The sequence below is a fragment of the Callithrix jacchus genome, chromosome 5, assembly GCF_049354715.1.
Source record: "Callithrix jacchus isolate 240 chromosome 5, calJac240_pri, whole genome shotgun sequence".
Classification (NCBI taxonomy): Eukaryota; Metazoa; Chordata; class Mammalia; order Primates; family Cebidae; genus Callithrix; species Callithrix jacchus.
The window spans coordinates 163788300-163811547 of record NC_133506.1 but is presented as its reverse complement, the minus strand read 5'-3'; the positions used below and the strand labels follow the sequence as shown (position 1 = coordinate 163811547).

General features: G+C 45.1%; 2 protein-coding genes across 10 annotated transcripts in view; one reads left to right on the top strand and one right to left on the bottom strand.

The window, feature by feature from the left end:
* Window positions 1–5410: 5410 nt before the first annotated feature.
* On the bottom strand, window positions 5411–17573 carry LOC144582792 (uncharacterized). The gene is made up of 2 exons (XM_078375372.1): window positions 16576–17573; window positions 5411–15898 (listed from the first exon to the last, which is right to left on the bottom strand). The coding sequence occupies exons 1-2, from the start codon at window positions 17446–17448 to the stop codon at window positions 15752–15754; spliced, it is 1020 nt and encodes a 339-aa protein (XP_078231498.1). The 5' UTR covers window positions 17449–17573; the 3' UTR covers window positions 5411–15751.
* The window catches only part of TSC22D1 (TSC22 domain family member 1), a 149466-nt gene continuing 142806 nt past the window's right edge, over window positions 16589–23248 (top strand). For 5 of the 9 annotated variants that reach the window (XR_013536243.1, XR_004743806.3, XR_004743805.3 and 2 more), the window contains exon 1: window positions 17133–20478. Coding sequence is in view for 5 of the 9 variants with exons in the window: in XM_054256850.2 (XP_054112825.1) it covers window positions 17639–20478 (2840 nt within the window). In the remaining 4 variants the exon portion in view is untranslated. The other 4 variants (XR_013536244.1, XM_003733117.5, XM_078375369.1 and 1 more) reach the window with 3 other exon arrangements.

Genomic DNA, 23248 nt, shown 5'->3' with positions numbered 1-23248 from the left:
ATTGATATTATTTCGTTTATTTCTGCTTGCCCCTTACGCTTTGACTACGGAATTGCAGCTCATTTTAACAGTGATTCTTGTTGCTCGCCTTTGTTCATTTCATCCTTATCATTAACCTACTGGACTAGTGGTATGACAATCCAGACAGATTCCTTCTAGCCCAGGACTTGTCATTTGATGTTTAACAAAACTCTTTTTCTTTTTTTGAGACGGAGTTTCGCTCTTGTTACCCAGGCTGGAGTGCAATGGCGCCATCTCGGCTCACTGCAACCTCCGCCTCCTGGGTTCAGGCAATTCTCCTGCCTCAGCCTCCCGAGTAGCTGGGATCACAGGCACGCACCACCATGCCCGGCTAATTTTTTGTATTTTTAGTAGAGACGGGGTTTCACCATGTTGACCAGGATGGTCTCGATCTCTTGACCTCGTGATCCACCCGCCTCGGCCTCCCAAAGTGCTGGGATTACAGGCTTGAGCCACCGCGCCCGGCCTGTTTAGCAAGACTCTTAGGTAGCAGTGATAATGTTCTTCAAACATTCATTAAGCAAAAATTCTCTCAGTGATTTTTTTTATTGCGAGCCTATGGGCTAAGCCCTATGTACTAAAGACTAGGCCAAATGATATATCTGGAAATCTAGAAATCCTGGCTGGAGAAAACTGTCTGCAAACACTTTGGAAAAGGCTTAGGCAAAGATTTTTAAAATGTGTAACAGATAGGGCTAATAAAAGGTGGAATTCTAGATGTGTCATGAGTTAAAGACAATTTTGATTTAATTGCAAGAAGCTTTCTGATAGGGAAAGAACACGAATTAAGAAATTGGGAAGTCAGAGTGGAATAGTAATTGGGAGACTTTATCTTCTGGCCATGAATTTGCTATAAAATTTTGAGCAAGACATTTAATTTTTCTGGACTTTACTTTATCTGTAAGACAGAATTTCAGGGTAATAAACTGAAAAAATACTCTCCTAAAAAACTCATGGGTTCGGCCGGGCGCGGTGGCTCACGCCTGTAATCCCAGCACTTTGGGAGGCCGAGGCAGGTGGATCACGAGGTCAAGAGATCGAGACCATCCTGGTCAACATGGTGAAACCCTGTCTCTACTAAAAATACAAAAAATTAGCTGGGCACGGTGGTGCGTGCCTGTAATCCCAGCTACTCAGGAGGCTGAGGCAGGAGAATTGCCTGAACCCAGGAGGCGGAGGTTGCAGTGAGCCGAGATGGCGCCATTGCACTCCAGCCTGGGTAACAAGAGCGAAACTCCATCTCAAAATAAATAAATAAAAACGATTGGTCTGCAATCTTTAAAATTGTTAGTGTCAGGAAAGAACTACAGAGACTAGGGATTGTTCCAGATTAAAGAGGGGTAAAGGGACATGTATGCAAAATGCAATGGATTTTCTTCCATTGACTCTAGGTTTTTTTGAGACACGGTCTTGCTCTGTTGCCTAGGCTGGAGTGCAATAGCGCCATCTTGGCTCACTGTAACTTCCACCTCCCAAGTTCAAGCAATTCTCCTGCCTCAGCTTCCTCAGTAGCTGGAATTACAAGTGTGAGACACCATGCCCAGCTAATTTTTGTGTTTTTAGTAGAGACAGGCTTTGGGAGGCCAAGGTGGGTGGATCACCTTTCGTCAGGAGTTTGAGACCAGCCTGACCAACATGGAGCAACCCTGTCCCTACTAAAAATACAAAATTAGCTGGCGTGGTGGCACCTGTAATCCCAGTTACTCAGGAGGCTGAGGCAGGAGAATGGCTTGAACGTGGGAGGCAGAGGTTGTGGTGAGCCGAGATTGCACCATTGCACGCCAGCCTGGGCAACAAAAGCGAAACTCCATCTAAAAATAAATAAATAAATAAATAAATAAATAAATAAATTAAATAAAAGAAAACAGGGAACCAAGGCAGGCTTCTTATGCTTACAGAGACCTCTCCCTTCTGCTCTCCAACCAACTGGAGAGTTCTGTGTTAATGTTAAACAGTAATACCAACACAGCCTTTGAAGAATTTTGGATATTACTACGGTTTCTTTAATAAAGCCCTTGCTCCATGATTAACACCCTGCCCTGCCTTTAATGTTTATTCTTCAATGACCCAATTATTCTGGATTTCTGCTGGTTGTCTAAATGTAATACGGTTTACTGAAATGTATTGTTAGAATCATTCTAGAATGACCTGTTATGAGGTATGCAGGCACAAACTGAGTTTTCTGTTCCACATTAAAAATGAGCTACAATTTAGGTGAGTTCTTAGTAAATGTGCGTGTGCAGAGAGGTCTCATTGAAATAGCCATCAATTCTTCATTAACTTTGCTATTAGAAGCAGCAATAGTGGAGTTCTTCCAAAATAGTGGATAAACCATAATATACTTTGAATTAAATCTAATGGATTTCTTTCCACTCAATGGATTTGACTGCCTAAACTCTTTCTTTTGGTCTAAATTTTAAGTGATTTCACATCCCTTGTGCACATATTGTGGTGTGGCCATGAGAGACCTGACTGGTGTTGGGTGAGAGGTTCAGGGTAGTCTGGGGATGGACATGGCCCATGGGAAATTCCCATGCAGATAATGAAGTGGTGGTTGTACCTGAAATATTGATCAAAACGCAACTCAATCTGTGTAGGGGACTTCAGTCTCTGCTCTTCTGGGGCCTTTCCTGCAAAGGACAAGCAAAATTAAGGCTTTTAACATGACCCCCATGTTCCTTTTTGAGAATGGAATTTGAACTTACATTTAAAATCTTTGGTTCTGTGCTTTAAAGGTAAAGCTGATAATTTATTATGATTATTTAAAAAAATAAAAGCCACTTTCTAGTCCGTCTCTTTATGGAATACTCTGTCACTATGTAGACAACGGCTTGCCATGAAATGAAACTGGTGAATGCTAAATATATGAGGCAGAAACAACTTTATTCTACTGTGCGTGCTCATTTGCTATCACCACATTTACCAGGGAACAGGTAGCCTCAAATAGTCCTTTAGTGTTTTGTTACTGGCCCTGCTTTCTGTTAGGTTTTGTGTATTTTCCCGGTCTGACTAGTACTATAATCAGATTTAGTTATATTGCAAACACATCTTCCTTTTGATAGGCGATGCTCCTCCTGAATGTCTGCCATGAAAAACCAACCAGCCAACCAAACAGCAAAAGCTCAATTATTAAAAAAAAAAAGTAAGACAACCTGGAAAACTCAAACGTTTACTCAGAATCAATCATCTTACTGAGAAGCCGTAATTGCAGTTTTTACATAGGTACCACGTACTAACCATATGCTCAGTCCCCAAGATGTGTGCAGCAATGAGGCCTCGCCATCGTGGTTCCTAAACTATATTGCTGCTATTATTTCACATTAAAATCATTCTTATTTAATTTCCAAAGATCCATACTGTACCTATATGTAATTATGTAGTGGTGGATTAATAGGTGTTTGCAATGTTGTAGGACTTTTTTTTTTTTGAGACGGAGTTTCGCTCTTGTTATCCAGGCTGGAGTGCAATGGCGCGATCTCGGCTCACCGCAACCTCCGCCTCCTGGGTTCAGGCAATTCTCCTGCCTCAGCCTCCTGAGTACCTGGAATTACAGGCACGCGCCACCATGCCCAGCTAATTTTTTGTATTTTTAGTAGAGACGGGGTTTCACCATGTTGACCAGGATGGTCTCGATCTCTTGATGTTGTGATCCACCCGCCTCGGCCTCCCCAAGTGCTGGGATGACAGGCGTGAGCCACCGCGCCCGGCCTTGTAGGACTTCTTAGTTCAGCTAAAAACCAGGTTCTTGTCACCTGGCCATGAGAGATCAGGCTCACAGATACCTTAAAAGGTGAGAAAAGGCCGGGTGTGGTGTCTCACGCCTGTAATCCCAGTACTCTAGGAGGCTGAGGTGGATACATCACCTGAGGTCAGGAGTTCGAGACCAGCCTGACCAACATGGAGAAACCCTGTCCCTACTAAAAACACGAAATTAGCCGGGTTGGTGGCGCATGCCTCTAATCCCAGCTACTCGGGAGGCTGAGGCAGGTGAATCCCTGGAACCTGGGAGGCAGTGGTTGTGGTGAGCCAAGACCACACCATTGCACTCCAGCCTGGGCAACAAGAAAAAAGGGAAATGGGGGCTCTTGCTTGCTAGCTGGTTTCCCGCCTTACAGACTGAATCCCAGGTTCCACCCCAGAACAGGAGAGGCCAGGTTCGAATCCGAAGCTCAGACCTGCCCCCATGCAAAGGGTGAGAACTCGCAGGGCTCATCCCATTCTCCCAGTGGGCAGGCGAGTTGGAATTTCTCCTGGGACCCCTTTATACTTTGCTGTCTCACAGTGATTTGGAAGTCTCTGCCTTTAACCCGAAGGAAATCTATTTTTGGTGAAACATGAACCAAATTGTTCTCCTACTTCCCATTCGTCCTTTGTTTAGAGGAAGGTTATGTAAATACACCCTTGAGCTGGGGCTGAGGTTTAGGGAAGTTGCCTCAGTTTGTGCCCTCATTGATATGTAAAAAGACCATTGCTGGCAGTTTTGTCTCCTAAAGGAGAGGCAGTAGATATTTAATTAATGACACCAAAGTCAGACCAAACTTATCTGTTTGTAGTTTTCCTTTTCATTTATTATACACATAAATATATATACACACACACACACATACATTTATTTATATTTAAAATTAATAGTGTGGGCCAGGTGCAGTGGCTCACACCTGTAATCCCAGCACTTTGGGAGGCTGAGGCGGGTGGATCATGAGGTCAAGAGATCGAGACCATCCTGGTCAACCTGGTGAAACCCCGTCTCTACTAAAAATACAAAAAATTAGCTGGGCATGGTGGCGCGTGCCTGTAATCCCAGCTACTCAGGAGGCTGAGGCAGGAGAATTGCCTGAACCCAGGAGGCGGAGGTTGCGGTGAGCGGAGATCGTGCCATTGCACTCCAGCCTGGGTAACAAGAGCGAAACTCTGTCTCAAAAATAAAAGCCATTTTGAGTATCTATTAACAACTGAGTGTTAAATGAGTGACTCATCTGGCACAACTAGAAATAAGATGAATGCCAAACTAATGTCTTATCAGAACAGAATTATTCCATACAGTGCCAAAGGCTATTCTCTATGAACATTTTAATAATGTAGAGCTGGCTGGGCCCAGTGGCTCACACCTATAACCCCAGCACTTTGGGAGGCTGAGGTGGGCAGATCATGAGGTCAAGAGTTCAAGACCAGCCTGGCCAACATAGTGAAAACCCGTCTCTACTAAAAATACAAAAATTAGCCGGGAGTGGTGGCACATGCCTGTAGTCCCAGCTACTCAGGAGGCTGAGGAGGAGAATCAGTAGAACCTGGGAGGCAGAGTTTGCAGTGAGCCGAGATTGGGGCACTCCAGCCTGGGTGACAGTAAGAGATTCTGTCTCAGTAATGATAATAATAATGTAGAGCTGGGTGGAAATGATTTGCCTTCTCTGAAGATTCTGCAGATCTCAGAGGCTCTAGGGCCAAAGTCTCCCTGTTCTTCCAAAGAAAGGGGTAGCATAAAGAGGTCCTGCTTTTCAGTCAGTTAATATGTATTCATTGGAAATATTTTTCAGCTACCGAATAATTATCGTAAGAAATAATTTATGAAACATTTATATACTGTACTAAATATTATGTACTGAATTTAAAAACATATCCATCATAATCAGCAAGGTGGCTCATTCTAACCTTAGTTATATAATAAAATGTGATTTTGATTGTACTGACAATCCTAAATCAAATAAAAAATGTTTCATGTGGGGAGAAATGCTACTAATACTTCAGAATGAAAGCCTTATATATTTTTACATTTTTTTGAGACGGGTTTTTCTCTCTTTTAGGCTGCAATGCAGTGGTGAGATCACAGCTCACTATAACCTGAACTCCTGGGCTCAAGCAATCTTCCTGCCTCAGCCTCCCAAGTAGCTGGGACTACAGTTGCATGCCACCATGACTAGCTAATTTTTAAATTGTTCGTAGAGAGGCTATCTTGCTATTTTGCCCACACTGGTCTCTAACTTCTGGTCTCAAGCAATCCTCCTGCCTTGGCCTCCCAAAAGTACTGGAATTGCAAGCATTAGCCACCATGCTTTGCCTAAAATGGAAGTTTTGACTGATAAACACCTAGTAAATGTTTTAGACACATTGACTAAGTCAAAATTTAAAAAATGGATCATTGCATCTGAAATTATTGTAGGTTTTGTATGATTTCTGTGACCTGTCATGCCAAAGATCACCAACTAAGTTTCTTAGCCAATAGTTCTGGAGCTCATTTGACTAGAAGATGCTCATGAATCTCCCCTATTTTTACGTCAGGATATAAGTAATGCATTTCCAGAATAATACCCAAAAGGTAAGGGCTACAGTTATAATCAGTGTTTGATATAATGCACTGTCCCTAAACAAATGCAAAGCCATCAGAAAAGGGAATACAGATTCAACTCATATCCTCTTACCGTTTTCACTGAACTCTGCTTCTTACAAAAAAAAAAAAAAAACGCTTTGGGCACGATGTTTAATGAAAAAGAGTAGTCAGCAAGCTGTTATTTGCTTAGGTTAGGCAAGGAGAATTTTACAGAGATCAAGTAAAAGAACAGAGAAGGAAATTTACTACCATTGGATGCCCTTGACCAAAATGTTAATAATGAGCTTGTTTTTTAATGCATAAGTTCTGAACCTTATGTTCTCAGAAACACCTTGTGAAAAGGTGTTATCAGTAGTAAAGTTCATGTGATCAATTACAGACAGTGTTACTACATACTATAGGATTCAGGAAATTTTTTATAAGAACTTTTAAGTTTCTGCTATATACTTGACAGAACAAAGAAAACTTAGCACCTTGGCCAGGTGTGGTGGCTCACGCCTGTAATCCCAGCACTTTGGGAGGCTGAGGCAGGTGGATCACCTGAGGTCAGGAGTTCAAGACCAGCTTGGACAACATGGTGAAACCCCATCTCTACTAAAAATACAAAAATTAGCGGGGCATGGTGGCCAGCACCTGTAATCCCAGCTACTTGGGAGGCTGAGGCAGGAGAATCACTTGAATCTGGGAGGCAGAGGTTGCAGGGAGCTGAGATTGTGCCATTGCACTCCAGCCTGGGTGACAAGAGCAAAACTCGGCCTCAAAAAAAAAAAAAAATAGCACCTTTCTCAAGATGTGTTTAATTGGAAATATTTCTTTCAAAGCTCTTGTTTTTATTATCAAATAATTTGGGATCAACACCGAGGTAAAATAGAGTATTACTCCCATTTTACTGAAAATATACCTTGAGTTATAATATAGTTGTACATTTACCAACCATTTTGTATGTGTTGTATATGTCTCTTGAATAAAAAATTCTTTTGAAACACAAGTTAAACCACTAAGCTGGCATTATCATGTGTCTCATACCTGTCTATAAATAATTGTGGCAAGAAAGTACCTGGATTTTTCCTGTTTTTGATGGAAAACTTTGTTGGGATCTTTGCAATTAATTTTATGTTTAACTCAGTGAAAGGGATGAGTCAGTCATATTTTTTATTTTCTTGAGTATGATAAGTGTGCAGGATATAAGTAATGCATTTCCAGAATAATACCCAAAAGGTAAGGGCTACAGTTATAATCAGTGTTTGATATAATGCACTGTCCCTAAACAAATGCATATAAAACATATCACTTTGCTGGGCTTTTTCTCTCTATATCACATCTTACAATTCTGCCTAAAAACTCTACCATTTCTTCTTCAATCATTCTAATTTATCATTCATATAGAAAGGTTTTGTGAACATCTTCCCTATGTAAATTGTACTGTTGAATTTAAATTTTTATGGCCATAATATTTTGGGGATTTTATTTTGTACCTCTGACTCCAATTTAGAGTGAACAGATTTAGGATTTTCTTTTCTTCTTTTTTTTTTGAGACGGAGTTTCGCTCTTGTTACCCAGGCTGGAGTGCAATGGCGCGATCTCGGCTCACCACAACCTCCGCCTCCTGGGTTCAGGCAATTCTCCTGCCTCAGCCTCCTGAGTAGCTGGGATTACAGGCATGCGCCACCGTGCCCAGCTAATTTTTTGTATTTTTAGTGGAGACGGGGTTTCACCATGTTGACCAGGATGGTCTCGATCTCTTGACCTCGTGATCCACCCACCTTGGCCTCCCAAAGTGCTGGGATTACAGGCTTGAGCCACCGTGCCCGGCTCTTCCTTTATAAATGGCATTAAAATCAGAAAAAAATGTGGGCCTTTTTTTTTCTTTCTTTTTTTTTAAAAGATGGGGCTTCACCAGCCTGATGGCCAGGCTGGTCTTGAACTCCTGACCTCAGGTGATCCACCCACCTTGGCCTCCCAAAGTGCTAGGATTATAGGCATGAGCCACTGCACCCGGCCCAGCCCTTCTTCTTTCTTTTTTTTTTTAAGAGACAGGGTTTCTCCATGTCGGTCAGGCTGGTCTCGAACTCCTGATCTCAGGTGATCCTCCCGCCTTGGCCTCCCAAAGCGCTGGGATTACAGCGTGAGCCACCCTGCTCAGCCTTTTTTTTAAAGTATAGTCTCACTCTGTCACCCAGGCTGGAGTGCAATGGTGCAATCTCGGCTCACTGCAACCTCCTCCTCCCGGGTTCAATCTGTCCTCCTGCCTCAACCTCCCAAGTAGCTGGGACTACAGGCACCCGCCACCACACCCAGCTAATTTTTGTATTTTTAGTAGAGACAAGGTTTCACCATGTTGGTCAGGCTGGTTTCCAACTCCTGACCTCAGGTGATCCGACTACCTTGGCCTCCCAAAATGGTAGGACTACAGGCATGAGCCACCACGCCTGGCCAATGTTGAGATCTTTAAGACTACTGATTTCCTGTTTTCTACAATAAAAATCACTGGAAACGTCAATCTGAATATGTTGCTAAAAACTGCTTTATCAACTTTCTGGTTTTTTTTTTTTAAGATAGTTTCACTCCTGTCACCCAGACTGGAGTGCGATGGTGCGATCTCGGCTCACTGCAACCCTTCCAGGAGGGTTCAAGTCATTCTCCTGTCTCGGCCTCCCAAAGTTGTCTGGGATTACAGGCACCTTCCATCATGACCAGCTAATTTTTTGGTATTTTTTTAGTTGAGACAGTGTTTCACCTTCTTGGCCAGGCTGGTCTTGAACTCCTGACCTCAGGTGATCCACCTGTCTCAGCGTCCCAAAGTGCTAGGATTATAGGCGTGAGCCACCTTGTGCCTTTTATCGATTTTCTTATCTTAAAAGATAAGTAAGGAATGACCCCGGTAGCCATTCTTTTTTCTTTGAGCTTGAAGACTTGAGATACACGTAAATGTTTGTGAATGTAATCTTTAAATACAAAAGAATATTGGTTGCTTCCATTTTTAAATTTCATTTCATTTCTTGTGAGGCAGGGTATTTCTCTGGTGCATAGGAGTGCAGAGGCATGACCACCCCTTACTAGGCTCACTGAAGTCTTGACCTCCAGGGCTCAACCAATCTTCCCACCTCAGCCTCCCAAGTAGCTGGGACTACAGGCACACACCACTACACCCAGCTAATTTTTGTATTTTTTTTGTAGAGATGGGGTCTTCCTATGTTGCCCGGTCTGGTCTTGAACTCCTGGGCTCAAGCAATCACGTCTGCCTCAGACTCCCAAAGTTGTGAGCCAGTGCACCTGGCAGCTTTTGTTTCTACAACTTGACCTTATTTTTGTTGACAGTGGATATACAGAGGTCTTATTAGAATCATGATATAAAGAAATGTGACAAATGTGTTTATTTTTATAATTCAAGTATTCAAAAAATATATAAATACGAATGGGCCCTTAGAACATGTTGAAAAGACTAGGTTATTATTCTCTTATTACTCTCTGTATTCTACAGGTGCTCATGTTCAATAAGGACTGATTGCTAAAATAGGAAAACATTTATACTGTCCTGTGTAGACAGCATTTCTCCCTTATGTGTGATTGATGCTTTTTTCCAACATTTGGTATTCAAGCATTCGATCAATGAAGAATCTTCCCATTTAAATCGCTGTTCTGTTCCTTTTTGTCTAATAGTTTCTAAAATGTACTATCTTAGAATGTCTCTGCATAGAAGAAGATGGTGCACATAGATTCTTTGGAGATGTCTAATTAGAAAAATTAAAACATGGGTATTTTGTAGAAACTTAAACTTGGGTGCATGAGTTGGCAGTACTGCCTGAATTAACAACATGCCTTGGAGGCAGCTGTGAAGGGATGGTTAGACTGCAGGATTTTCGTTTTAGCCCTAGCACTCTAGTCAAGTTGTAAGACTGAAACCTCCCAGCACCTCCCTTTCCTCAGTTGTAACATGGGTCAATTTCAGCTCTTCCTTTGTGTAACTGTGAGGGATAAAACACCTAAAGCATTGAAAACAATGTACAGTATACAGGAGGCATTAAATAAAATTAGCTAACATTGGAGAGATTTGGAGGGCTATTTGATTATAGCCTTTAAAAATGTAAATTAATACATTCTTTTTTCAATGTCACTTCACAGTACTGTAGCAGACATTAGAGATGCTTTAGGTTGTGAGAAAATTCTCCAAATTAACACATTTATAAATCAGAAAAGACTGCAGAAGAATCTATAACATCTACATTGGTTCAAACAGGGAAAAAGTCTTTTATCCTCATCATATAGAAGAAATGTTTTAAATTAATGTGTCTATGGCATGTCTTCTCTGGCACTCAAAAGCACTGAAAGAACATGTATTAATTTCAAGAGATTTTTGAAAAATACTTGTCTCTAATGCTCAGACTTTTTCAGAAAAACCCTTAAATGCAGAGGCATAAAATCTGATTGACGAGGACATGAGTATCCAGATTTCGGCATGAACGTTGGGAAAGTTTTTAACTTCCTGTGATTACTCATTTCTCAAATGAGAATGAGAACGCCTTCTCCTTCAAAGGGGGAATGAAATGAGCAAATCTGAACCATACATTCAAATAACTATACTTTCCTGTGGCATAAGCATTATCTCCTTTGAGGATATAAAACTGATTTCGCTCAACTGAAATATACTATTGAAAAACTTAACAAATGCTGCTGAAATTAATCAGTTATAAGCTAAACTGACTCACTAAAATTGGCATTAAAGTTTTGAAATAAACATTTTGTGATACCAATAGTGATGGCACACTCCTGGTCTCATTAAAACTTTTTCAGAGAGCAAACTGATTAGTAAACATACTGCAATATCCCCTTGCATTAGAGTCTTCATATGTAAAAATCTGTGATTTTTTGAGTTTGTAAGGCATATTTAAACATTTGACTTTTATTCCCCCCGGATGACATCTAAAAGCTCTAAGCAAATATTAGTAACATTACATGACGGGAGCACTGGTTAGCCAGAATAATTACTGGAGTGGAACAGTGGCATATTTTCTGTATACATTTCTCTTTAACCGTATCTATTGTTGTAGCTCAGCCATTTGGAGTGTAGGTATTCCCTTCCGGCTCCTCAGGGGCATTGCTTTTAGAGAATTACTTGATTTTAATTGACCCGTTTTGCAGTACTCACAAATAGATAAATTGTGTTATAACGTTCAGCAAATTTTCTTTTTTTCTTTGAGATGGAGTCTCACTCTGTCACCCAGGCTGGAGTACAATGGCGGGATCTGAGCTGATTGCAACCTCTACTTTCTGGGGTAAGCAATTTACCTGCCTCAGTCTCCCAAATAGCTGGGTTTACAGGTGCATACCACAGCACCAGATAATTTTTGTATTTTTGGTGGAGAGGGCATTTCACCATGTTGGCCAGGCTGGTCTCAAACTCCTGACCTCAGGTGATTCACCAACCTCGGCCTCCCAAAGGGCTGGGATTACTTTGGGAAATTACAAAAAAAAATTACAAAAAAAAAAATTTTGTAATTTTTACAGTACAGTAAATACTAAACATGGTGAAATATATATAAGGCTGGTTTGTGGCCGGGTGCGGTGGCTCAAACCTGTAATCCCAGCACTTTGGGAGGCCGAGGCGGGTGGATCACGAGGTCAAGAGATCGAGACCATCCTGGTCAACATGGTGAAACCCCGTCTCTACTAAAAATACAAAAAATTAGCTGGACATGGTGGCGCGTGCCTGTAATCCCAGCTACTCAGGAGGCTGAGAATTGCCTGAATCCAGGAGGCGGAGGTTGCGGTGAGCCCAGATTGCGCCATTGCACTCCAGCCTGGGTAACAAGAGTAAAACTCCGTCTCAAAAAAAAAAAAAAGACTGGTTTGTAATGTTGCAACTGGATTTAAGTGCCACTGCAATATAGGCTAATCTTTGAGTCAGTAGAAAATGAATTCAGAGGCCAGGCGCGGTGGCTCACGCCTATAATCCCAGCACTTTGGGAGGCCGAGGCGGGTGGATCACGAGGTCAAGAGATCGAGACCATCCTGGTCAACATGGTGAAACCCCGTCTCTACTAAAAATACAAAAAATTAGCTGGACATGGTGGCGCGTGCCTGTAATCCCAGCTACTCAGGAGGCTGAGAATTGCCTGAATCCAGGAGGCGGAGGTTGCGGTGAGCCCAGATTGCGCCATTGCACTCCAGCCTGGGTAACAAGAGTAAAACTCCGTCTCAAAAAAAAAAAAAAGACTGGTTTGTAATGTTGCAACTGGATTTAAGTGCCACTGCAATATAGGCTAATCTTTGAGTCAGTAGAAAATGAATTCAGAGGCCAGGCGCGGTGGCTCACGCCTATAATCCCAGCACTTTGGGAGGCCGAGGCGGGTGGATCACGAGGTCAAGAGATCGAGACCATCCTGGTCAACATGGTGAAACCCCGTCTCTACTAAAAATACAAAAAATTAGCTGGACATGGTGGCGGGTGCCTGTAATCCCAGCTACTCAGGAGGCTGAGAATTGCCTGAATCCAGGAGGCGGAGGTTGCGGTGAGCCCAGATTGCGCCATTGCACTCCAGCCTGGGTAACAAGAGTAAAACTCCGTCTCAAAAAAAAAAAAAAGACTGGTTTGTAATGTTGCAACTGGATTTAAGTGCCACTGCAATATAGGCTAATCTTTGAGTCAGTAGAAAATGAATTCAGAGGCCAGGCGCGGTGGCTCACGCCTATAATCCCAGCACTTTGGGAGGCCGAGGCGGGTGGATCACGAGGTCAAGAGATCGAGACCATCCTGGTCAACATGGTGAAACCCCGTCTCTACTAAAAATACAAAAATTAGCTGGGCATGGTGGTGCGCGCCTGTAGTCCCAGCTACTCGAGAGGCTGAGGCAGAAGAATTGCTTGAACCCAGGAGGCAGAGGTTGCAGTGAGCTGAGGTTTTGCCATTGCACTCCAGACTGGGTGACAGAGCAAGACTGTTTCAATGAAAAATAAAAAAAGAAAGGTAATTCAGAAGTACACCTTCAGAATGAAAACAGCTAAAATTCGGTCTTTTGAAAGGCAAAGGATAGCTCTAAGCACTTGGTTAAAAGGATGTGATGACTTTATTACACACAGCAGTAGGCATTTAGTGTTTAATACAAATTCAGACCTTTTTAATTAAAAGATGATAGCAGAACAAAATCTGGCTGTTCAGGTGCCTTCTCCTTGTTTTAATGAATTTGTGTTTGTATATTGCTGGTCATAAGAATTTTGAATGGGGAAAGAGAGATCCAGATGTTTGAAACGTGGATTTCCCTAATTGTAGAGTTGTTGCTCTTTATATCTTAGTGGGACTTGATGCAGCCTATGCAGGAGTTTGAAAGTGATATGGCAGGCAAAAATTAATACACTTCAAAAGAGCTTATTTTCTTATGTCTTATGTTAATCCTGGAATTTTTTTTTAAAAAACTTTCTTTTAAAAGGAATAACACCCCAATCCTTCCTCCCCCATCAAAACAGCTCAAACAGTACCCTTTGCTACTTGTCATTAGAACAAGTATCTGCTTCCATAGGGTCATCTCAACAGCTCTTTTATTCTATCAGCTTTGGGTAAGACTGTAATATATGTGTTTATTAAGCGTCAACCCATATCAGTACAATCATAATGAGCGTTTAGGTGGCCCAAGGGGTGTAGGGCTGCTGTTTGGGGGTAATTTAAAACTCTGACTTAAACAAAACAAAACACCGCTTTGACTTAAGGCTACAGTTGGAGAAATCAGGAGCGTTTTCTTTCCTACGGCAGTCCAAAGAAAGGCCATTCCACCCATCTACATTCCATTGCAGTTTCAATCGGTTAGGGTAGTTTCTATTTTCCATTCAAAAACCATTGAAAAAGAATGTCAGATTTGCATTTCAACAATGGATGGCAGCGATTAACCGGGTATATCACTTGCAACAAAAGCTGCTGAAGAATTTAAACAGTAATATTTTAATGAAAACACAAATAGCCATGGTTCTACAAAACCACAACCGTTCACCTAAATTAATATCATAAAACAAGAAGTACGATCTTCTCAAACATTTGACTTTTATTATTGTACCACTTTGAGTATTTTTGAGAGCCTATTTACTTCTAACAGAGCTTGATATTAGCGATTTAAAGTAAAAAATATAAAGTCCTCGTTTTTCTTTTCAGTGAGGGAGACCCCAGGTAAAGCAACAATGTATCATAGCTTTGATACCCGATAGACCGGATGTCGAGCGTACACTTCTATTCAGTAACATGCAAACGGTGAAATATATTCACTTTTCGAAGGTTTATCCTTTTTTTTTTTTTTTTTTTTTTGAGACGGAGTTTCGCTCTTGTTACCCAGGCTGGCGTGCAATGGCGCGATCTCGGCTCACCGCAACCTCCGTCTCCTGGGTTCAGGCAATTCTCCTGCCTCAGCCTCCTGAGTAGCTGGGATTACAGGCACGCACCACCGTGCCCAGCTAATTTTTTGTATTTTTAGTAGAGACGGGGTTTCACCATGTTGACCGGGATGGTCTCGATCTCTTGACCTCGTGATCCACCCGCCTCGGCCTCCCAAAGTGCTGGGATTACAGGCGTGAGCCACCACGCCCGGCAGGCTTTATCCTTAAAGCAATGGGAAGAGTTCAGAAAAAACAAAAGGTAGAAAGTTGAACTGACAACTAGAGGTGTATCAAAACTCTGCAAATGACAGTCGTTTTTGCTTTAACAATATCCTGAAATAGGAATGTAAATCGGTGAGATTTCCTGAATCAGAGGTCTAATCATAAGCGTTGATTCCCCCAACAACCCAAATTTAGTAAAATGAAAATTCCTCCCTATAATTTTTCGGGTTGCTTTATCATTTTTAAATTCCTGGGAGAGACGTACATTCTCGATTGGTGAGAAATGCTTAGGACTAGGTCTTGACATCAAAGGCCAAGAAAGTAGCTGCCAGTAAACTGCCCCCAGTGAAACCTCACATTGCTTCTGTAGGACTACACTCGGACCCATGGAATGGAATGTGTGTTCTAGAACTGGAATTTCAGACGGCTTTTTCTTTTCCAGCCCTAAAAGCCATCCTTCATTTATCATTTGTTGCCCACATGTCCGGGCCACCTTGCCTCTTGAGTCAAACCAATGGGGGATATAACCAGGACAATGAAGGAACGATAAAGGCGTCGCTGCTTGGAGACACCTGTTGAGGTCAATGGTGTACTGGGCTGGCCCTGCTTCTGTCCTCTAGGTAAGGATGGATTGCAACCACTCCTCGTTACATTACAGCCTACCCCAGAGGAGCTGAGTTAACTGGAAACAGCTGCAACATCTGCCCGGCCGCCTCGCCCCTGCCCGTGGAAGGGCGAGGGGCCCGCATGGCAGCAACTGCACTGCACAAAAGACAACACCTATCACCGGCAGCCACCGGCCTTCCGTGGACGGCGCAGCTCCCGGCGCTAGGGCATCCCCCGAAGACGCGAGGGCCGGGGGCGAGCCCAGGTGCGGCAAGGGGGCGGAGGTTTCCGCCGCGCGCCGGGGAAGAAAGCCTGACTCATGTCGTGGCAGCAGCGGGCTCCTGGGAACTGAAACTCGTGATGCTGTGGCTGCGGAGAAAAGCCTCATTACCCATTCCGCAGGCCGGGGACACCACCCAGGGCGCGCACAGCGAGCGCCGGCGCTCCCGCGCCGCGCCCCCTCCTCGCCCGCGTGCCCGCGCGCGCCGGCCACGAGTGTGAAAAGAGCGGACACACCTAACCTGCGCGCGCGCGCCTGCCCACCCCCACCGGGCCGAATCACGCAGTCCGACCCGGATTCGCTCCTTCGGCCGAAATTCCCCACCCGACCAATCCCTCCGGCTCCACGACTCCCGGCTTCGGCGCCTCCGCCAGCCTTCGGCGCCTCCGCCAGCCTTCGGCAATTTCCGTCAACAGACCCGGCGCTCGCCTCGGCCCGAAGACCCGCCGCCTCCTGCCCTGCCAGACCCCGCTTTATGTCTGCGGCGCCTAGGCGCATGCGCAGACGCCATCTTCCCCCCTCCTCCTCCGCCTGCCCCCTCCCCCCGCCACCGCCGCCTCCTCCAGCCGGCGGTCGCCCCTCCTCCTCCTGCGCTCGGCGCTCATCCCTCCCCTCCAGAAGCCGCGAGAGACGGGGGGACACGGTGGAGCCGGGGGAGCCGGAGAAGAGCACTAGTAACAACCACCACAGCCCCCTCCCCGCCCGACACCCTCCCTCGGCACCCACCCACTCCCCCGCCCCGTTTGCCGACACCGACCAACCCCACCTCTCGTTCCTTTGAACGGCGTCGGCTGCAGTCGCTGCACCAGCCCGTCTGGCCACCAACGCCGCCGAGAAAGGAGCCGCCGCCGCCCGCGGCCCCCTCCCGCCCGGCCGTGGGAGCAGCGGGGCGAGGACGAGCCGGCTGCGGAGGAAGAGGACACGAGAGGGTCGCACCCTCCGCCCCAGCGCACGTCCCGCCGCCCTCCGGGGAGCCTCGGGCGCCGGCCCCTTCCTCCCCGAGGACGCGTGCCGAGCGGAGGCGCCTGCCCCGAGGGAGGAAAATGCTCGGGCTCCATGGCTGCCAGTGATGGAGCGGTCCCTGGGCTCCCGCTGCCGCCGCCGCCGCGCCCCGGCCGTGCTCCGCGAGGACCCGGCGTCTCTGCGCGCCCGCCCGCGCCTGGTTGCTGGGCTCACCGTACCGGGCGCCCCGCCGCCGCCGCCCCGCTCGCAGCCGCGCCGGCCCGGCCCCAGCCGCGGCCAGCGTTTCCTCAGCGAGCAGCCGCCGCGAGCCCAGGGGGTTTGAAAGGGTCTGCGGGGCGCGGGGGGAGGGCCGGGCGGGGCCGGGAGGGGAGGTTGGAGCGGCGCTGAGCGCGGGGCTCGCTGGCGGCTGCGGCCTGGGGGTGGCGAGGGGAGGGCGCCTGTGGCTCGGCGCTGCCTCGCTGCGGAGCGGCCGCCGCGGCGGGAGGAGGGGGCCCGGGCGGCTGCGGAGTCGGCCGGAGAAGGTGGGCATTTCTCGCTCTTCCTCCCCTCCGTCCTGCCCCACACCCCACGTGAAGCGGAATAGGAAGGGGGGCGTGCGGCCCGAGGGGAAGGCGGACGGCGAGGGACTGGAGGGGTCCCCCCTGCGGGTCCTCGCCGCCGGTTCACCCTCGTTCATCCTCCTTCCCGAAGCTCGCCCTCGAGGGCAGGAGCGGCCGGCGCCTTCGGCTGAGGTGGAGGAGGAGGAGGAATCGCGACAGGCGGCGCGTCGGGGCCCGTTTTCCTGTCCGGCGTCTCGAATACAAGGATTACGGTGCAGAAGGAAATCGCTCTCGCCTCCTGCGCCCCCCCGCCCGGTACCCAACACAATGCACCAGCCGCCCGAGTCCGCCGCCGCGGCCGCCGCAGACCTCAGCGCCAGGAAGATGGCGCACCCGGCGATGTTCGCTCGAAGGGGCAGCGGTGGCGGCAGCGCCTCTGCGCTCGGTGCAGCAGGTACCGGCGTCGCCAGCAACGCCACCTCTTCCGAGGATTTTCCGCCGCCGTCGCTGCTCCAGCCGCCGCCCCCCGCCGCAGCATCTTCTGCGTCGGGACCACAGCCCCCGCCTCCACAAAGCCTGAACCTTCTTTCGCAGGCCCAGCTGCAGGCACAGCCTCTTGCGCCAGGCGGGACTCAAATGAAAAAGAAAAGTGGCTTCCAGATAACCAGCGTGACTCCGGCTCAGATCTCCGCTAGCATCAGCTCCAACAACAGTATCGCAGAGGACACGGAGAGCTATGACGACCTGGATGAGTCTCACACGGAAGACCTCTCTTCTTCGGAGATCCTCGACGTGTCACTCTCCAGGGCTACTGACTTAGGGGAGCCCGAACGCAGCTCCTCGGAAGAGACCCTAAATAACTTCCAGGAAGCCGAGACCCCTGGGGCGGTCTCTCCCAACCAGCCCCACCTTCCTCAGCCTCATTTGCCTCACCTTCCACAACAGAGTGCTGTGATCAATGGGAATGCTCATCCACACCACCTCCATCACCACCATCACATTCATCATGGGCACCACCTCCAGCATGGGCACCATCCATCTCATGCTGCTGTGGCCACTGCATCCATTCCTGGTGGGCCACCCTCAAGCCCAGTATCTAGAAAACTTCCTACAACTGGAAGCTCTGACAGTATCACACCAGTTGCACCAACTTCTGCTGTATCATCCAGTGGTTCACCTGCATCTATGGTGACTAATATGCGTACTCCAAGTACTACCGGCGGAATAGGTATAAGTTCTGTCACTGGCACTAATACAGTGAATAATGTTAACATTACTGCTGTGGGTAGTTTTAGTCCTAATGTGACAAGCAGCATGCCTGGTAATGCTAATGTAAGTGCAAGCAATATTCCTAGTGCTGCTAGTGTGAGTGCTGGGCCTGGTGTTCCCAGTGGTGTTAATGTGAATATCTTGAGTGGCATGGGCAATGGTACTGTGTCTTCCTCCGCTGCTGCTAACAGTGTCCCTAATGCAGCCGCAGGGATGACTGGGGGATTGGTTTCAAGTCAGCAGCAACAACCAACAGTTAATACTTCGAGGTTCAGAGTTGTGAAGTTAGATTCTAGTTCTGAGCCCTTTAAAAAAGGTAGATGGACTTGCACTGAGTTCTATGAAAAAGAGAGTGCCGCACCTGCTGCAGAAGGTGTGATAAATAAAGGGGTGGAGACTGTAAAGCAAAGTCCGATGGAAGCGGCTTCTGAGAGGGAGAGCACCAGTGGGAGTTCCGTGAGCAGTAGTGTCAGCACACTGAGTCACTATACAGAGAGTGTGGGAAGCGGAGAGATGGGAGCCCCCACTGTGGTGGTGCAGCAGCAGCCAGCTCTCCAGGGTGTGACCCTCCAGCAGATGGATTTTGGTAGCACTGGTCCACAGAGTATTTCTCAGTCACAGATCTCACAATTACAGTCTCAAGAACTGAGCTATCAGCAAAAGCAAGGTCTTCAGCCAGTACCTCTGCAAGCCACTATGAGTGCTGCAACTGGTGTCCAGCCCTCGCCTGTAAATGTGGTTGCTGTAACTTCAGCTTTAGGTCAGCAGCCTTCCATTTCCAGTTTGGCTCAACCCCAACTACCGTATTCTCAGGCGGCTCCTCCAGTGCAAACTCCCCTTCCAGGGGCACCACCTCCACAGCAGTTACAGTATGGACAACAGCAGCCAATGCTTTCTACACAGATGGCCCCAGGCCATGTCAAATCAGTGACTCAAAATCCTGCTTCAGAGTATGTACAACAGCAGCCAGTTCTTCAAACAGCAGTGTCCTCCACACAGCCCAGTTCTGCAGGAGTGGGAGTAGGAACAACGGTGATTCCTGTGGTTCAGCCACAGAGTATCCAGTTGCCAGTACAGCCCACAGCAGTCCCAGCACAACCTGCAGGGGCATCTGTCCAGCCTGTTGGCCAGGCTCAGACAGCAGGGTCTGCTGTACCTACTGGCAGTCAGATTGCAAATATCGGTCAGCAAGCAAACATACCTACTGCAGTGCAGCAGCCCTCTACCCAAGTTCCACCTTCAGTTATTCAGCAAGGTGCTCCTCCGTCTTCGCAAGTGGCTACACCTGCTCAAGCTGGGATTATTCATCAGGGAGTTCAAACTAGCGCTCCAAGCCTTCCTCAACAGTTGGTTATTGCACCCCAAAGTCACGTGTTAACTCTGCCTCCCCAGCCACAAGGAGTAGAACCAGTAGGTCAAGGAGTTCTTTCGCAGCAGCTGTCTGCAGTTAGTCCTTTGCCCTCTGCTAGTAATATTTCTGTTACAAGTCAGGTTAGTTCAACTGGTCCTTCTGGAATGCCTTCTGCCCCAACAAACTTGGTTCCACCACAGAATATAGCACAAACCCCTGCCACCCAAAATGGTAATCTGGTTCAAAGTGTTAGTCAACCTCCCTTGATAGCCACTAATATAAATGTGCCTTTGGCACAGCAGATACCACTGAGTTCTACCCAGTTCTCTGCACAATCGTTAGCTCAGGCAATTGGAAGCCAGATTGAAGATGCCAGGCGCCCAGCGGAGCCGTCCTTAGTTGGCTTACCTCAGACCGTCAGTGGTGACAGTGGGGGAATGTCAGCAGTTTCAGATGGGAGTAGCAGCAGCCTAGCAGCCTCTGCTTCTCTCTTCCCGTTGAAGGTGCTACCGCTGGCGACACCTCTGGTGGATGGCGAGGATGAGAGGTAAGATCATGTCGTATTTCTGGAGACATTCAGCAGATTTGAAGTTAATCTAGTTAGTAGCTATATGTATGCACAAAAATTAGTCTAAAGCATTGTATATTGTTTTCATTCTTGTATGTGAAAAATGCATTTTTATGGGAAGTTTTACAGAACAAGTGTTACAGAATGGTTTCACAGTGGGTAGGAAATAATAGTAATATGTAAACAGTATTTTCAGAATAGTCGTTGAACGTATGTTCACATTAAAAATAGGTTTGGGGCATCAAGTAGTTTTATTATCTATAAAATGTTTTTTAGGAATATTACGAAAAACTAAATTTTGCTAACCCACATAATTGTTAATCTGTTCTTTTGAGCTACAAAACCTCTTACGGGGTTGTGTTTCCCACGTTCTCCTTTTCCAGACACCCTTTTTTCATTTCTACTGTGTTTGATCTTAGTCTGTGAAAGGTACTATATGGTAGGAAAGATGACCTAATCTGGGTTACATAGGTTGCCCTCCTACTGCAACTGACCAACTTTTGGGTTCATATTTAATGGTCATTTTAGTTAAACAGTAAAGGAATGGGAATCTTAAAGTATTTTGTGGGAAAGAAGGGCACAAACTGTCAAGATAACCAGATTCATCTGTGATAGTATGCTGTATATTTTTTCTTTTGCATGGTAGATCAGGGTGGTAGCCATTTTAAAGAGTGGAGAAAGTGAGTCTTGGAGGACTGAATTTATAGAGGGATGAAAATAAGACCTTGGTCTCGGCTAATCTACTCCACCTGTTCCTTTCTTCCTTTACCAAAAAGATACAGAAAGCCTAAAGTATATTAATAAACCAAGCGTTTTTTCAATTAGATTGGAAATAACGTGCCAACAACGCTTGTTGAATCGAATTGTGTCTTTGAAGTTGACTGGCTAGAAAAGTTGTGAAATCTTCATGTTTCTATATTGTTTTAAATCCTAGTTGATTTTTAAAGTAACGTTCTTTTCGCAAATTTGCCAGTCATTAACCTTGATTAAAATGCTATTATAGGACTTATGAAAAGCCATCATTTTTACTGTGGAATTTGGAGTAAGCTTGCTAGATACTTAATTATTTTTGTATTAGTTGGAGGGTTTTGTGATTGAACTTTCATCAAACCAATTTAAGCATTTATATTCTATATATATATAATTTGTGGATTTTGTTTTGGAAAAATGAGCATACTGCAAAATAATTGTAATTTTAGAAAAAGCAAAGGTCAAATGTTTCAGTGAGGTTTTTGTTAGTTGTTTAAAAGATAAGGTAATGACATGGTTAATTGATAAATTAAAATCTTTCAGGGTTTTTTATTATTTTTCTAATAGTCATGTAAGTAAAATCTTGTTACCTAACCAAATGTATTCTTTATTGTTTGTACAGAAGTGTACTTTAAAAGACTAACTTCTAGGAGGTAGTTTTCTTAATTGTTCCATTGTTGTTGTTAAACCTTTAATTTTATCATGCTAATACTCACCTGTAATTTTAAAAGAATTATTTACCGCACATATTAATTTTTTTTTAAGTCAGACGGTTATGATCTGAGTGAAGCCTCCAGAAAAACATATATATTATGTGGATGCTAAGTTTAGAGAAATAAAAGGCAGGGGTAGAATACACAAATGGAAACACACATTTTGAATTAAAACCTGCCATGATTTTGTAATTACCGTTTGTGGTCCCCTGGCTTGACTTTCACCTGTGTTTCCTCCTGTTGGGACATTATGGGACTTTCCACAGCTTGCTGTTCAGACAATTAAAGTGAATTAAACAATTCAGCTAGAATTTTAAATATAGGAATAGGGGCCCCAGTTTCAGATACTAATACAAACTTAATTTTTCCAGGTGATTGAGGAAAGGGTTAATAAAGAGCAAGTTGTGGAAATTAATGAAATTCTATAAAGGGACAGAAGACATACTGAGAAATATGGAAATATTGATCTAATGTAACAGACTGTCTTCAGATACTGTACACATTCAGTTATAATTATCTTTACCAGTGTCTCCCACCAGACCAGAAGTTCCTCAATAGCAGGGACCATTTTGAATTTACTATTTGAGCCTTGATTAGCTCACATTAAAGTTTTGTGATTAAAAACTAGAAAATTTTTGTTCTAAAAATTTTGTGAAATCAGAAAGTAGCCCTAAAACACCTTGTAAGGTCAGAAAAGATACATATTATATTCTTTATTGTGTTTTACTGCAGATTATTTCTTTTATCACTACAGTTTGGAAAAAGAAATTAATTTTATTTAAATTTGGCCTTGGAAGATAATTTAGGAATAGCTAGAAGAGAATACAGTGATAAGATGGAAGAACGTTTAAAACCTTTCTTCCCATGTTAGCTTCTGTGTCACCTGCATCTTCTGGGCTTGGTAACCATCAGTCTCATGAGAGGGGGTGTACATATATCATTTCAATATTATAAATCAGGAAATGTGTTAACAATATAACTTTTGGATAGTAGGAAAAATGAGGGTGGTTATCTTTTAGTCATCTTTTGAATAATACTTTAGATTATAAAATATTTAGACATGTGGGAAGTGCTTTCAGTTGATCCCTGGGAGACTGTAAAGATAAACATAGATCAAGGGTAAGATTATGTATTTTGTTTTAAAAAAAAAAAATCATTTTTCTTAAAAAGGTCTTAATGTCAGGCTGTGTGTGGTGGCTCATGCCTCTAATTCCAACACTTTGGGGGGCTGACGTGGGCGGATTGCTTGAGCCCAAAACATTGAGACCAGCCTGGGCAACATGTCA

What these genes read in the sequence shown, in the direction of transcription:
- LOC144582792 (XM_078375372.1), bottom strand. Translation starts at nt 17,448, where the DNA reads ATGAACGAGGGTGAACCGGCGGCGAGGACCCGCAGGGGGGACCCCTCC. An exon ending in GCCGTTCAAAGGAACGAGAG is followed by an intron (nt 15,899 to 16,575) that starts GTGGGGTTGGTC and finishes TTTTCTCCGCAG; the next exon opens with CCACAGCATCACGAGTTTCA.